The sequence below is a fragment of the Ooceraea biroi genome, chromosome 14 (assembly GCF_003672135.1).
Source record: "Ooceraea biroi isolate clonal line C1 chromosome 14, Obir_v5.4, whole genome shotgun sequence".
Lineage (NCBI taxonomy): Eukaryota > Metazoa > Arthropoda > Insecta > Hymenoptera > Formicidae > Ooceraea > Ooceraea biroi.
Window position 1 is genome coordinate 8,595,936 of NC_039519.1, and position 13,653 is coordinate 8,609,588.

The window sequence follows — 13,653 nt, forward strand, 5'->3', positions numbered from 1 at the left end:
CCTGATAACGACTCGTTCATAACCTGAAGTAGAGTCCAGTCCGTTACGGCACGCGAGTAGTATCGCGTCGGTGATGATCTGCGGTGATCGAAAGAAGAGAAAGAGAGATATCTTCCTCTGCGTATTTACTCACTGTCAGTCTTCGCGGGCTTACGTCGAGCAGCTGCTATACGATTGGTACTGACGGACGATTTACCTTAGCAATGTAATCGGACGTGTTGCTGTAAGTGATTAATGACAGAGTCGTCAGGTAACACATGGTAGCCGTAAGACCGAGCACGAAGCGTGCGAGTTCTTCGTGATTGGCAGAAACACGTAGCATGCGAGAAAGCGCATGTGTCTGCATATCGCCGGCACTGAAAGAAGAAAAAAGGGAAGATAAATGTTATACTTATGCATATATCACCGGTATCGTACAGCTCGATTTACGGGAGCGAGCTCGCGGACGCGTGCTGAATATGGAAATTGAAAGAGCTAAGGAATCCGCCGCGCGTGATGGATCCCTCAGTCTCTAAGAAAAGATCTCTCGGATCTCTCAGGCTCACAAGAAAACTACGAGCGCACGACGTATGATTGGAACGGTAGAGAACTGTGAAAAGTGCTTACATCGAGAGTTTTTTTTATCTTGATGTATGCATTGAAGAACTGCGAAGAATTGAGAATTAAAATGAAATACGAATCGGATGAAATCATTTTCAGAAACTGTTTCATGTTTTTGTATATACTCTTGAATTTTCTGAGGCATATGTAACAATACATTATATGTAATAAATAATATTTTAAATAATACAGTAAGGTATATACCCATACAGCACGAAAACAAATCATTCAGAAATATTTCAGAAGTATTTCATCTGACAGATGAAAGCATCTCATATGGCATGCAAAATGTTCTGCAACAGTTATCCGAGACAAACTCCGATAGCAAATGGCCCGGACACTTGCCATTGCCAAACTATAGAAAGTTGCGAAGGCATAGATCATTATTGGGGGGGGGGGGGGGGGGGGGCTGCAACCTTTTCGAAATCCCATTGCCGAAAGATTACTTAAAAATAGTGAAAGTTTTTTGATATGTTACTGAATGGTTAATTTGAAATAATTGAAACTTTCCTATGATGTTTGCACACGCAATCGTTAACAGGCGAACCTTGTTGCAGAACAGCGAGCACACTTTGAGGGTCATTAATTCGGAGTCGCCACCACTGTCGCCGTATTCCACTAACAAGCACTACGTGAAATTTCTATAACGGGGCGGGTTTCCAAATTACCCCAACCAATGAAGCCCAAACCCCACCGTTCCAAGGAGGGCCAAGGATGAACCAGGTTAAAAACAAAAACATTCTTTCCCTTTCTCCTTGTGTTTTCAAAAATTATTTCAATTAACCTTCAGTAACATATCAAAAGAATTTCAGCTATTTTAATAATCTTTCGGCAATATTTCAGAAAGGTTGCAGATTGATCTATGCCTTTCGGCAACCTTTCTATAAGGTTTTGAATGCAAGTGTCGCGGACATTTTGCTATTCCGGAGTTGTCTCATAACTGTTGCAGAAACATTTTGCAATGCTTAGAGATGCTTTCATCTGTCAGATGAATACTTCTGAAATATTTCTGAAATGTTTTTCGTGCTGTATGGGATATCAGGTATGGGAGATAAAATCTGGAATAGATATTTACTCCCATTGCTGAGTGGCATTCTGATTAATAGCGTTTTCCATCTCGGCGTCCGCTGCTTTTAACATCAAATGATAGTCTCGCAAACAGGAATCCATAAAGTGCGTCCTCCGCCTGTAAGTGCTCGCGAAGAAGTCCGCCTGAGTGTTAACTGTCAATCTTGCTCTGGACGTGGTGCTCATGGTGGTATTGGACCGCCCGTTATAGAATTTCACGTAGTGCTTGTTAGTGGAATACGGCGACAGTGGTGGCGACTCCGAATTAATGACCCTCAAAGTGTGCTCGCTGTTCTGCAACAAGGTTCGCCTGTTAACGATGCGAAACACTCAATGGAAGTTCGCTCGACGAGAGGACAATGTGAATTACCAGTGGCGTAGGAGGATTCGCTCAACATTGAACACGGACTTTTGCGGGAACTACAAAGTGTATAGCGTGAACCATAAGACAGACAAATGTGGAATCATTAGGACAATCATTATCACAAATATTTTATAAATCAATAAGCCAATCTGAGATTGAATGTACAACCGGCGATTTCTTGAGAACGTAAATTCGTGCAGATCTTTTTAAATTTAATTTTAAATAATATATAAATGTGTGTGTGTAGGAAGATTGTGATATTAATTAATAAATTGTTAATCATAAATTTTAGGTATACATTTATCATCTATTTTCATGCAAGTACGTCAACCAAATGAAGCTGATGTCTTTACATCAAAACGTTGACTCGAATTTGACTTGAAAAATCATGTCAGATGCGAATTATAATTTTCCTACGCCACTGGGAGACACGCACCTGCCTTAGAGTTGGCGTCGGCGTTTCTGGTAAGGACGGCGTGATGAGGTAGCTACGTATTCCGTACTTCCGTAAGACCTCATCGTCCAGTCTGTCAACCGGCACGCAGTTGTAGTCATTAGCATTTACGAGGTCCAGCGTTTGCTGTGTCACATGGACCTTGCCGGGTTTCCCCGTTTGTTCCATCTTGTTCGCTATCACCACGTCGCGCGACCAAACGTCGTATTGCCATTTGTTCGTGCCCAGAATGCCGGATATTATGTTGCCCGAGTGTACGCCGATCCTCATGTTCACGTCCACGCCACTCTCGCGATAGACTCGCGCCCTCACCTCGTTGATGATTCTTATCATATCAAGGCCTGCGCATCGTTGTAGAACAGCGCTTGATTAAGGTATACATGTGTGTACGTATGCATATAATTAAATTAAAAATCAGATATATTGGGTCGTCCGGAAAGTTCGTGCCGATTTTGAAGGAAAATTCAAAGGCAACATTTTTTTATGTCGATAAATATTTATTGACTTATGTATGCACCGTTTTGTTTCACAACTTTTGTCCATCTTTCACGCAACTGGAAGATTTCATTCTCCCAGAACTTCTTAGGTTTCTCGGCGAAAAACTCCTCAAGGTGGTTTTTTATGTCGATCAAAGAGTCGAAGTTCTTGCCGCTAAGAGAATTTTGCAAAGACCTAAATAAGTGAAAGTCTGAAGGTGCAATGTCTGGTGAATACGGTGAGTGAGGTAGCACATCCCAGCCAAACTCCAACAATTTTTGTCGGGTGGTCAAAGAAACATGAGGTCTGGCATTGTCCCGATGGAACACGACGCCCTTCCTATTAGCTAATTCTGGACGTTTTTCCTGAATCGCTGTCTTTAATTCGTCCAGTTGCGAGCAGTACTTATCTGCATTTATCGTTTGGTTGTGTGGTAGGAGCTCATAATATGGGATTCCTTTCCAATCCCACCAGACACAGAGCATGACCTTTTTTGGATGAAGGCCGGCTTTCGGAGTGGTTAATGCTGGTTCATTTCGCTTACCCCAGGATCTTTTTCGTTCTACATTGTCGTAAATGATCCAATTTTCGTCACCCGTCACTAATTGCTTCTAAAATGGTACGTTTTCGTTGCGCTTGTACAGCGAGTCGCAGATGGAAATGCGATCCATTAAATTTTTTCGGCCAAATTATGCGGAACCCATACATCATAGCGACTTACGTAACCAAGCTTCACTACATGATCGTGGACAGTGGTTTTCGATATTTTCAGTATCTCTGCTAATTCACGTGTCGTGTAGCGCGGGTTATTCTCGATCAGTGTCTTGATTTGGTCATCATCAGTAGTAGAGGGTCTGCCCGAGCGTTCTTGGTCTTTAAGGTTAAAATCACCAGCTCTAAACTTAGCGAACCACTTACGTACGGTTCTTTCAGCCAAAGCGCCTTCTCCGTAAACAGAACATATCGAATTTGTTGCTTGTGAGGCATTTTTGCCTTTCCGGTAATAGAAAAGCATCAAGTGTCTAAAATGTTCTTTGTTTTCTTCCATCTTCAAAAGAGTACAAAACTGACACGAATCAATTTATCTGAAACAACTTTTTTCCTAAAGATGCGTTGAAATGCCACCTTTAAGCACATGTATATAAATCGCATGTTTTCAATAACATTGATATATTCAGACATGTTCGAACGCCATCTATTAAAAATCGGCACGAACTTTCCGGACGACCCAATACTTTAATAATATTTGCACCCTCTAAGACCCATTTAATTAAAGAAGATATTTGTAAGAAGGGTTTCTTCATCTAATTTTTTTTAATTTCGAATCATCAGTATTAAAATAAAATTAAAACGAGCTACCAAATTATAATTTGCGCGAGATGATACAACGCGCAAATAAACCAAATGAAAAATTTACCGAGATCGACGCAGCTCTTGGCATGCTGGGAATTCGGCGTAGGCACGCCGCTCACGCAGTAGTAACAATCACCCAAGAACTTTATTCTCAGCACATTGTGTCGCTCCGACGCCTCGTCGAAACTGCCGAACAGGTCGTTCAGGGTCTCCACGAGCTTCCGTATCGGTAATGTTACGGTCAGGCCGGAGAAGTTCACCACGTCCGCGTATAAGATGCTCACGTTGTTGTGCGTTTCCACGCACAAATCACTGAAACAGAACAATTAATTCATTATTAATTGAATTAACGATTAACGATCAAGCGATTATTTGCGTTTACGATGAAGACGTCTTACCTGTTTGGCCTGCCACCTTTTGGTAGCGGACACTTTTTGTGTTCTTCTATGAACTTGAAGATATCCCTAAAATCCTTTTTGATTTTCGCCACTATGTGCTGCGGCAATATACTCCTCGTCAGTTGCTCCTGCAAACATTGATTGTTAAACAATCAATCAATTATATGTCAATGATATTTTAAGATTTCTTATATTCGCAGTTTAATTCAAAGCAAATAAAATTAAAAGAATTAAAACATTTCTCAGGACGCAGCTGAACTAATATTATTTCTGTAAAAATTAATAATCTAATCATTTTATCTTATTTCGGTCTGTTATTTATTTAAACCTACTTCCTGATCCTTCTCATAGTTGAGTCTGAGCGTGGACTCGACGCACTTTCGACGGTCTAGGAAGGAGCGCCTGATAACGACCTCGTTCATAAACCTGAAGTAGAGTCCCAGTCCGTTCACGCACGCGAAGTATATCGCGTCGGTGATGATCTGCGGTGATCGAAAAGAAGAAAGAGAGATATCATTCCTCTGCCGTATTTACTCACTGTCAGTCTCGCGGGCTTACGTCGAGCAGCTGCTATACCGTTGGTACCTGACGGACGATTTACCTTAGCAATGTAATCGGACGTGTTGCTGTAAGTGATTAATGACAGAGTCGTCAGGTAACACATGGTAGCCGTAAGACCGAGCACGAAAGCGTGCGAGTTCTTCGTGATTGGCAGAAACACGTAGCATGCGAGAAGCGCATGTGTCGCATATGCCGGCCTGAAAGAAGAAAAAAGGGAAGATAAATGTTATACTTATGCATATATCACCGTATCGTACAGCTCGATTTACGGGAGCGAGCTCGCGGACGCGTGCTGATTAATGGAAATTGAAAGAGCTAAGGAATCCGCCGCGCGTGATGGATCCCTCAGTCTCTAAGAAAAAGATCTCTCGGATCTCTCAGGCTCCACAAGAAAAACTACGAGCGCACGACGTATGATTGGAACGGTAGAAACTGTGAAAAGTGCTTACATCGAGAGTCTTTTTTTATCTTGATGTATGCATTGAAGAACTGCGAAGAATTGAGAATTAAAATGAAATACGAATCGGATGAAATCATTTTTCAGAAAACTGTTTTCATGTTTTTGATATACTCTTGAATTTTCTGAGGCATATGTAACAATACATTATATAATAAATAATATTTTAAATAATATAGTATATACCCATACAGCACGAAAACATTTCAGAAATATTTCAGAAGTATTTCATCTGACAGATGAAAGCATCTCATAAGCATTGCAAAATGTTTCTGCAACAGTTATGAGACAACTCCGGAATAGCAAAATGTCCGCGACACTTGCATTCAAAACCTTATAGAAAGGTTGCCGAAAGGCATAGATCAATCTGCAACCTTTCTGAAATATTGCCGAAAGATTATTAAAATAGCTGAAATTTTTTTGATATGTTACTGAAGGTTAATTGAAATAATTTGGAAACTTTCCTATGATGTTGCACACAAATTACAAAGCTCTTATTCAAATCAATTGAAAATACTTCAGAAATTATATTGAAATTTATTATACGAGTATTCAGAAGATTGCAAATACTAAAAAGTTAGAATAAAAATTATATATAAAATGTATTTATTATTTTCATTGTACGTTTTTATTTAATATTTACAATCTAATTAATATAATAAATACAATCTAATTAATATAATAATATAGTATATACCCATACAGCACGAAAACATTTCAGAAATATTTCAGAAGTATTTCATCTGACAGATGAAAGCATCTCACAAACATTGCAAAATGTTTCTGCAACAGTTATGAGACAACTCCGGAATAGCAAAATGTCCGCGACACTTGCATTCAAAACCTTATAGAAAGGTTGCCGAAAGGCATAGATCAATCTGCAACCTTTCTGAAATATTGCCGAAAGATTATTAAAATAGCTGAAATTTTTTTGATATGTTACTGAAGGTTAATTGAAATAATTTGGAAACTTTCCTATGATGTTGCACACAAATTACAAAGCTCTTATTCAAATCAATTGAAAATACTTCAGAAATTATATTTAAATTTATTATACGAGTATCAGAAGATTGCAAATACTAAAAAGTTATAATCAAAATTATATATAAAATGTATTTATTATTTTTATTATACGTTTTTATTTAATACTTGCAATCTAATTAATATAATAAATAATATTTTAAATAATATAGTATATACCCATACAGCACGAAAACATTTCAGAAATATTTCAGAAGTATTTCATCTGACAGATGAAAGCATCTCACAAACATTGCAAAATGTTTCTGCAACAGTTATGAGACAACTCCGGAATAGCAAAATGTCCGCGACACTTGCATTCAAAACCTTATAGAAAGGTTGCCGAAAGGTATAGATCAATCTGCAACCTTTCTGAAATATTGCCGAAAGATTATTAAAATAGCTGAAATCTTTTTGATATGTTACTGAAGGTTAATTGAAATAATTTGGAAACTTTCCTATGATGTTGCACACAAATTACAAAGCTCTTATTCAAATCAATTGAAAATACTTCAGAAATTATATTGAAATTTATTATACGAGTATTCAGAAGATTGCAAATACTAAAAAGTTATAATAAAAATTATATATAAAATGTATTTATTATTTTTATTATACGTTTTTATTTAATACTTGCAATCTAATTAATATAATAAATAATATTTTAAATAATATAGTATATACCCATACAGCACGAAAACATTTCAGAAATATTTCAGAAGTATTTCATCTGACAGATGAAAGCATCTCACAAACATTGCAAAATGTTTCTGCAACAGTTATGAGACAACTCCGGAATAGCAAAATGTCCGCGACACTTGCATTCAAAACCTTATAGAAAGGTTGCCGAAAGGCATAGATCAATCTGCAACCTTTCTGAAATATTGCCGAAAGATTATTAAAATAGCTGAAATCTTTTTGATATGTTACTGAAGGTTAATTGAAATAATTTGGAAACTTTCCTATGATGTTGCACACAAATTACAAAGCTCTTATTCAAATCAATTGAAAATACTTCAGAAATTATATTGAAATTTATTATACGAGTATTCAGAAGATTGCAAATACTAAAAAGTTAGAATAAAAATTATATATAAAATGTATTTATTATTTTCATTGTACGTTTTTATTTAACATTTGCAATCTAATTAATACAATAAATATGCTTAATGAAAAAAATACATAATATGTATAAGATGTATATAGATATGCACATACATAGCTAAACCAAGTATTCACCAAGTTTCCCTTTAAAAAGCGTCAATTGTTGGCACATTGACAAAGAGCCATTCTTATATTATATATTTCCCTTTTTCTTCCTCCAAATAGTTGATTAAAAGGAAAGAATTATATAGATGTATAATTCTCTGTTCAACCAACGCTTATATTTGAAAGAAAAAGAGGATACGTGAAGATAATGCATTTTTTTGTCAACTGGTAGCTTCACTAAAGATCGAATACTTGGTCTAGGTATATATAAATAATTTTACTTTTTACAATATTCACATTTTTTCAAATTTATTGCATGTGGTAGGTTTTAGAAACATTTCTGTTGCAACATTTCATATGACATATTGCGGAATCCTTTGAGAAATGTTGCACATGAAATGTGAAATCTTGAAATGATTTTAAAACCTTCCTGAAAGCTCTCTGTATTAATCGGTGCTGTATGGGTAATAAATAATATTTAATCAAGATTCTCGCATCTGTCATTACAATAATGTAACAATAATGTTACTATATAACACTACTGTTTCGTGCCATGCACGCGCAATAGAGATAATACAATCAATGAGTTATGTCAATCAATTCCTTGTAATGCATCGCGGACAAGAGAGGAGAGAAAGAGAGAGACGTATTTTTATCAGCAATGAATATTTACGCACTTCGGTGCGCACCTATCGCTGAATAATTCTGATAAACCGTTCGCTGAATAAACATACGCCACTAGGAAGTCCCTGTGATTGATGTTAAAATTCGGTGAAGGTAAAGTAATGATAATCGCGACCTTGCTTCAGACTATCCGCTCACTTCCCGGTCGCGAGACGAAAGTTATCGCTTACCTTATCGGTGGCATGCCCTCGGAGGTGTAGGTGAGGGTATAGTACAATGGAACGGCCAGGTCACCGATGACCAGCAACACGACGATCAGCCAGGACAGCATGACCGGTAGATAGGTGTTCTTCGCGATGATCTTCGACCTGAACGACAGGGCGATCACGGGACACAGCAAAGCGCCTACGATGCAGTAGACTACGAGGTCCGGCAGGCATTCCTCCATGTTGACCTGAACCAAGATGAGAGCTTGCTTTAAAATCACTCGGCGACGTCGCCTAGATTTTTAGAGACACGCACAAAAAAAGTGATCTTTTATTAATTTACGCAAATCTTGAGAATCTCTTGCAGCAAGCGAGTGCGATTGTGAAAACGGGTAACTTTGATAGATAAATGAGCAGCTCACCGTCGTCAAGATCAGAGTCAAACAATATGCAAATCCGAGCACCAGCTGCAGCAAGACGAATATCGAGAGGTAACCATATTGCAGCCTCCTTTGGTAGATTGTGTACAGCTTTTCTAGGTTCTTGTACTTGAATTGTTTCTGAAAGTGAAAGCTTGCGTGAGATTGTGATCGATTCGCCGTCGACTGCTAAATCACCGCAGATAACCGTGATGTTCCAGATACTCGGGACACAGAAAAGTGCTTACCGCGGCACAACCAAATAGTCGTTAATTTATATAGATATTTCAGTGATTCACGAAAGAAATATAAAGGTATATACACAAGTAACAGACTAAAAAGGGTTATTGTAAATTAATTTTTTCCGATAGAATAATTCATAAAGAAGATTATAAAAATGCGGCTTATTTGTTGTATATAATAATTATATATAATATAATGAAAAAAGTTTTCAGTATTAGTTCTTCAAGTACACATGTACGTGATGCACGATAAAGTATCTTCCGATAGTGATAAAACAAGAAAGTATGCATGTTTGCTAACAATCGATCTCGTAAATATCTCTCCTTGTTTCGAGAATTACGCTAGAGATTTATCGGAAATTTATGTGCACCGTTATCCTTCCGTAATGCGGATATATAAATCAATCTATTGCACTCAAAATGTTGCACACATGTGTTTAGAATTTTTCATGGAACCTGAATATCGCCACTGGCGAGAAATATGAAATCTAGTGTTGCAACCTTCGCAGTCGACGAGGAAGCGAGGAGCTGGGAGGAAATATCTTTCGTCACTAATTCAATATCACCAATTCCGTCAACGTTAAGGGGGGAGCCTGCTTTAGAACGCTGAAAATAAGGTATATTTTACGAATTGTTTTTGGAGAAACTATACAGCGGATCATTATAAAACTTTGATGCATTTATTAGTACATGTTTGAAGATAAACAAAATTATTTTTTGATTTGAATATATCGCCTGTAGAGGTCGTCCTGGAGAAATCTTAGTGCAGCCGCGTCGCCGGCATTGCAAATTGGTGAGCATTCTCCTGCCTCCAAATTTCGTCCAAACTGAAAAATCGAAATATGTTCTCGTTATTTATGAATTCCCATCGTCGATGAACCAAAGAGAGAAGAAAAAAGTTGAAAAGTGCCAAAATGGTGGAGCTTAGAACACAAAAGTACGATTTTTAGACAAAGTTTTTGAACTTTTTCATGCAAAAATAATTGTTTAACTTAACGTTTTTATGAATATTAAAGGTTCATCGACGATGGGAATTCATAATAACGAGAAATATTTCAATTTTCAGTTTGGATGAAATTTGGAGGCAGGAGAATGCTCACCAATTTACAATGCCGGCTGCACTAAGATGCCTGCAGGACGACCTCTACAGGCGATATATTCAAATCAAAAAATAATTTTTTTATCTTTAAACATGTACTAATAAATGCATCACAGTTTTATGCATTTATTAGTACATGTTTGAAGATAAAAAAAATTATTTTTGATTTGAATATATCGCTCGTAGAAGTCGTCCTGGAGAAATCTTAGTGCAGCCGCGTCGCCGGCATTGCAAATTGGTGAGCATTCTCCTGCCTCCAAATTCGTCCAAACTGAAAATTAAATATGTTCTCGTTATTTATGAATTCCCATCGTCGATGAACCAAAGAGAGAAGAAAAAAGTTGAAAAGTGCCAAAATGGTGGAGCTTAGAACACAAAAGTACGAGTTTTAGGCAAAGTTGTTGAACTTTTTCATGCAAAAGTAATTGTTTAACTTAATGTTTTTGTGAATATTAAAGGTTCATCGACGATGGGAATTCATAAATAACGAGAAAATATTTCAATTTTTCAGTTTGGATGAAATTTGGAGGCAGGAGAATGCTCACCAATTTACAATGCCGGCTGCACTAAGATGCCTCCAGGACGACCTCTACGGGCGATATATTCAAATCAAAAAATAATTTTTTTTATCTTTAAACATGTACTAATAAATGCATCACAGTTTTATACATTTATTAGTACATGTTTGAAGATAAAAAAAATTATTTTTGATTTGAATATATCGCTCGTAGAGGTCGTCCTGGAGGCATCTTAGCGCAGCCGCGTCGCCGGCATTGCAAATTGGTGAGCATTCTCCTGCCTCCAAATTTCGTCCAAACTGAAAAATCGAAATATGTTCTCGTTATTTATGAATTCCCATCGTCGATGAACCAAAGAGAGAAGAAAAAAGTTGAAAAGTGCCAAACTGGTGGAGCTTAGAACACAAAAGTACGATTTTTAGACAAAGTTTTTGAACTTTTTCATGCAAAAATAATTGTTTAACTTAATGTTTTTATGAATATTAAAGGTTCATCGACGATGGGAATTCATAAATAACGAGAAAATATTTCAATTTTTCAGTTTGGACGAAATTTGGAGGCAGGAGAATGCTCACCAATTTACAATGCCGGCTGCACTAAGATGCCTGCAGGACGACCTCTACAGGCGATATATTCAAATCAAAAAATAATTTTTTTATCTTTAAACATGTACTAATAAATGCATCACAGTTTTATGCATTTATTAGTACATGTTTGAAGATAAAAAAAATTATTTTTGATTTGAATATATCGCTCGTAGAGGTCGTCCTGGAGAAATCTTAGTGCAGCCGCGTCGCCGGCATTGCAAATTGGTGAGCATTCTCCTGCCTCCAAATTTCGTCCAAACTGAAAAATTAAAATATGTTCTCGTTATTTATGAATTCCCATCGTCGATGAACCAAAGAGAGAAGAAAAAAGTTGAAAAGTGCCAAAATGGTGGAGCTTAGAACACAAAAGTACGATTTTTAGGCAAAGTTGTTGAACTTTTTCATGCAAAAGTAATTGTTTAACTTAATGTTTTTGTGAATATTAAAGGTTCATCGACGATGGGAATTCGTAAATAACGAGAAAATATTTCAATTTTTCAGTTTGGACGAAATTTGGAGGCAGGAGAATGCTCACCAATTTACAATGCCAGCTGCACTAAGATGCCTGCAGGACGACCTCTACAGGCGATATATTCAAATCAAAAAATAATTTTTTTTATCTTTAAACATGTACTAATAAATACATCAAAGTTTTATGCATTTATTAGTACACGTTTGAAGATAAACAAAATTATTTTTTGATTTGAATATATCGCTCGTAGAGGTCGTCCTGGAGAAATCTTAGTGCAGCCGCGTCGCCGGCATTGCAAATTGGTGAGCATTCTCCTGCCTCCAAATTTCGTCCAAACTGAAAAATTAAAATATGTTCTCGTTATTTATGAATTCCCATCGTCGATGAACCAAAGAGAGAAGAAAAAAGTTGAAAAGTGCCAAAATGGTGGAGCTTAGAACACAAAAGTACGATTTTTAGGCAAAGTTGTTGAACTTTTTCATGCAAAAGTAATTGTTTAACTTAATGTTTTTATGAATATTAAAGGTTCATCGACGATGGGAATTCATAAATAACGAGAAAATATTTCAATTTTTCAGTTTGGATGAAATTTGGAGGCAGGAGAATGCTCACCAATTTACAATGCCAGCTGCACTAAGATGCCTGCAGGACGACCTCTACGGGCGATATATTCAAATCAAAAAATAATTTTTTTTATCTTTAAACATGTACTAATAAATGCATCAAAGTTTTATAATGATCCGCTGTATAGTTTCTCCAAAAACAATTCGTAAAATTATACCTTATTTTCAACGTTCTAAAGCAGGCTCCCCCCTTAAGGGCCTTTACATGTATTACACCATGATTTTATATAAAGCAACGGTGACATCAGATTTCCGTGAGTAATAATTTTAGTGAGTAATCGCATATCGGCGCGGAGATGTCCTTTATATCGGAGCAAGAATCTCCTTTTACACCAGAACGCTGTCATTCCGACGTCGGAGGAACGTAAGAGCACACTTTTAGACACACGAAAGCCAGATGCTAAATCGTCGCGCGCTTTTGCATTATACTTTTTAGGATTATCCGTGAATTTTCGCATCAAGATACTGAAATGCCAATCGCACGGAGAGACACCCCTTCGACTCGCGAGTTTTCGGTTTCACTTCCTAGTATGCGTGATGCGCTCACCACTCGATTCCACGTAGACTCCGATATTCTTCCGGATGCGTTTAGACCCTAATTAAAAAAAACGATGATGATTCCAGCAGTCAGATTAATCAGATCGATGAGCTGGCGAACTGGCCATTCACATTCACTTTGCCTTCTTTATCTCGCAAATCGGAGTATTTTCGCAGAGCAACGCGCGCCACGCGTCGACAGGATATCGGAACGTCTCAAGAGATTATGACTCCAATTATTTCGGATTATTTCCCCCGTGAAAAACTTGCTGCGTTCTCCCAACGCGCTCGCTTGCACAATGATTACCGGCGATCTGCATAATCACGCACGCGATAATTATACTACTAAACTCGTAAAAACGATA

At 37.3% G+C, this 13,653-nt stretch overlaps 2 protein-coding genes across 2 annotated transcripts in view; one reads left to right on the top strand and one right to left on the bottom strand.

Annotated features, from left to right (window-relative positions):
• Window positions 1-1,671: 1,671 nt before the first annotated feature.
• LOC113563357 (adenylyl cyclase X E-like) lies at window positions 1,672-13,416 on the bottom strand. The gene is made up of 10 exons (XM_026974828.1): window positions 13,402-13,416; window positions 13,299-13,346; window positions 9,214-9,351; window positions 8,816-9,039; window positions 5,316-5,472; window positions 5,047-5,196; window positions 4,715-4,842; window positions 4,381-4,628; window positions 2,469-2,827; window positions 1,672-1,962 (listed from the first exon to the last, which is right to left on the bottom strand). The coding sequence occupies exons 1-10, from the start codon at window positions 13,414-13,416 to the stop codon at window positions 1,672-1,674; spliced, it is 1,758 nt and encodes a 585-aa protein (XP_026830629.1).
• Window positions 13,417-13,514: 98 nt separating this feature from the next.
• The window catches only part of LOC113563358 (protein unc-79 homolog), a 6,554-nt gene continuing 6,415 nt past the window's right edge, over window positions 13,515-13,653 (top strand). The window contains exon 1 of the mRNA XM_026974829.1: window positions 13,515-13,545. Within this exon, the coding sequence (XP_026830630.1) occupies window positions 13,515-13,545 (31 nt within the window). The remainder of the gene's footprint in view (window positions 13,546-13,653) is intronic.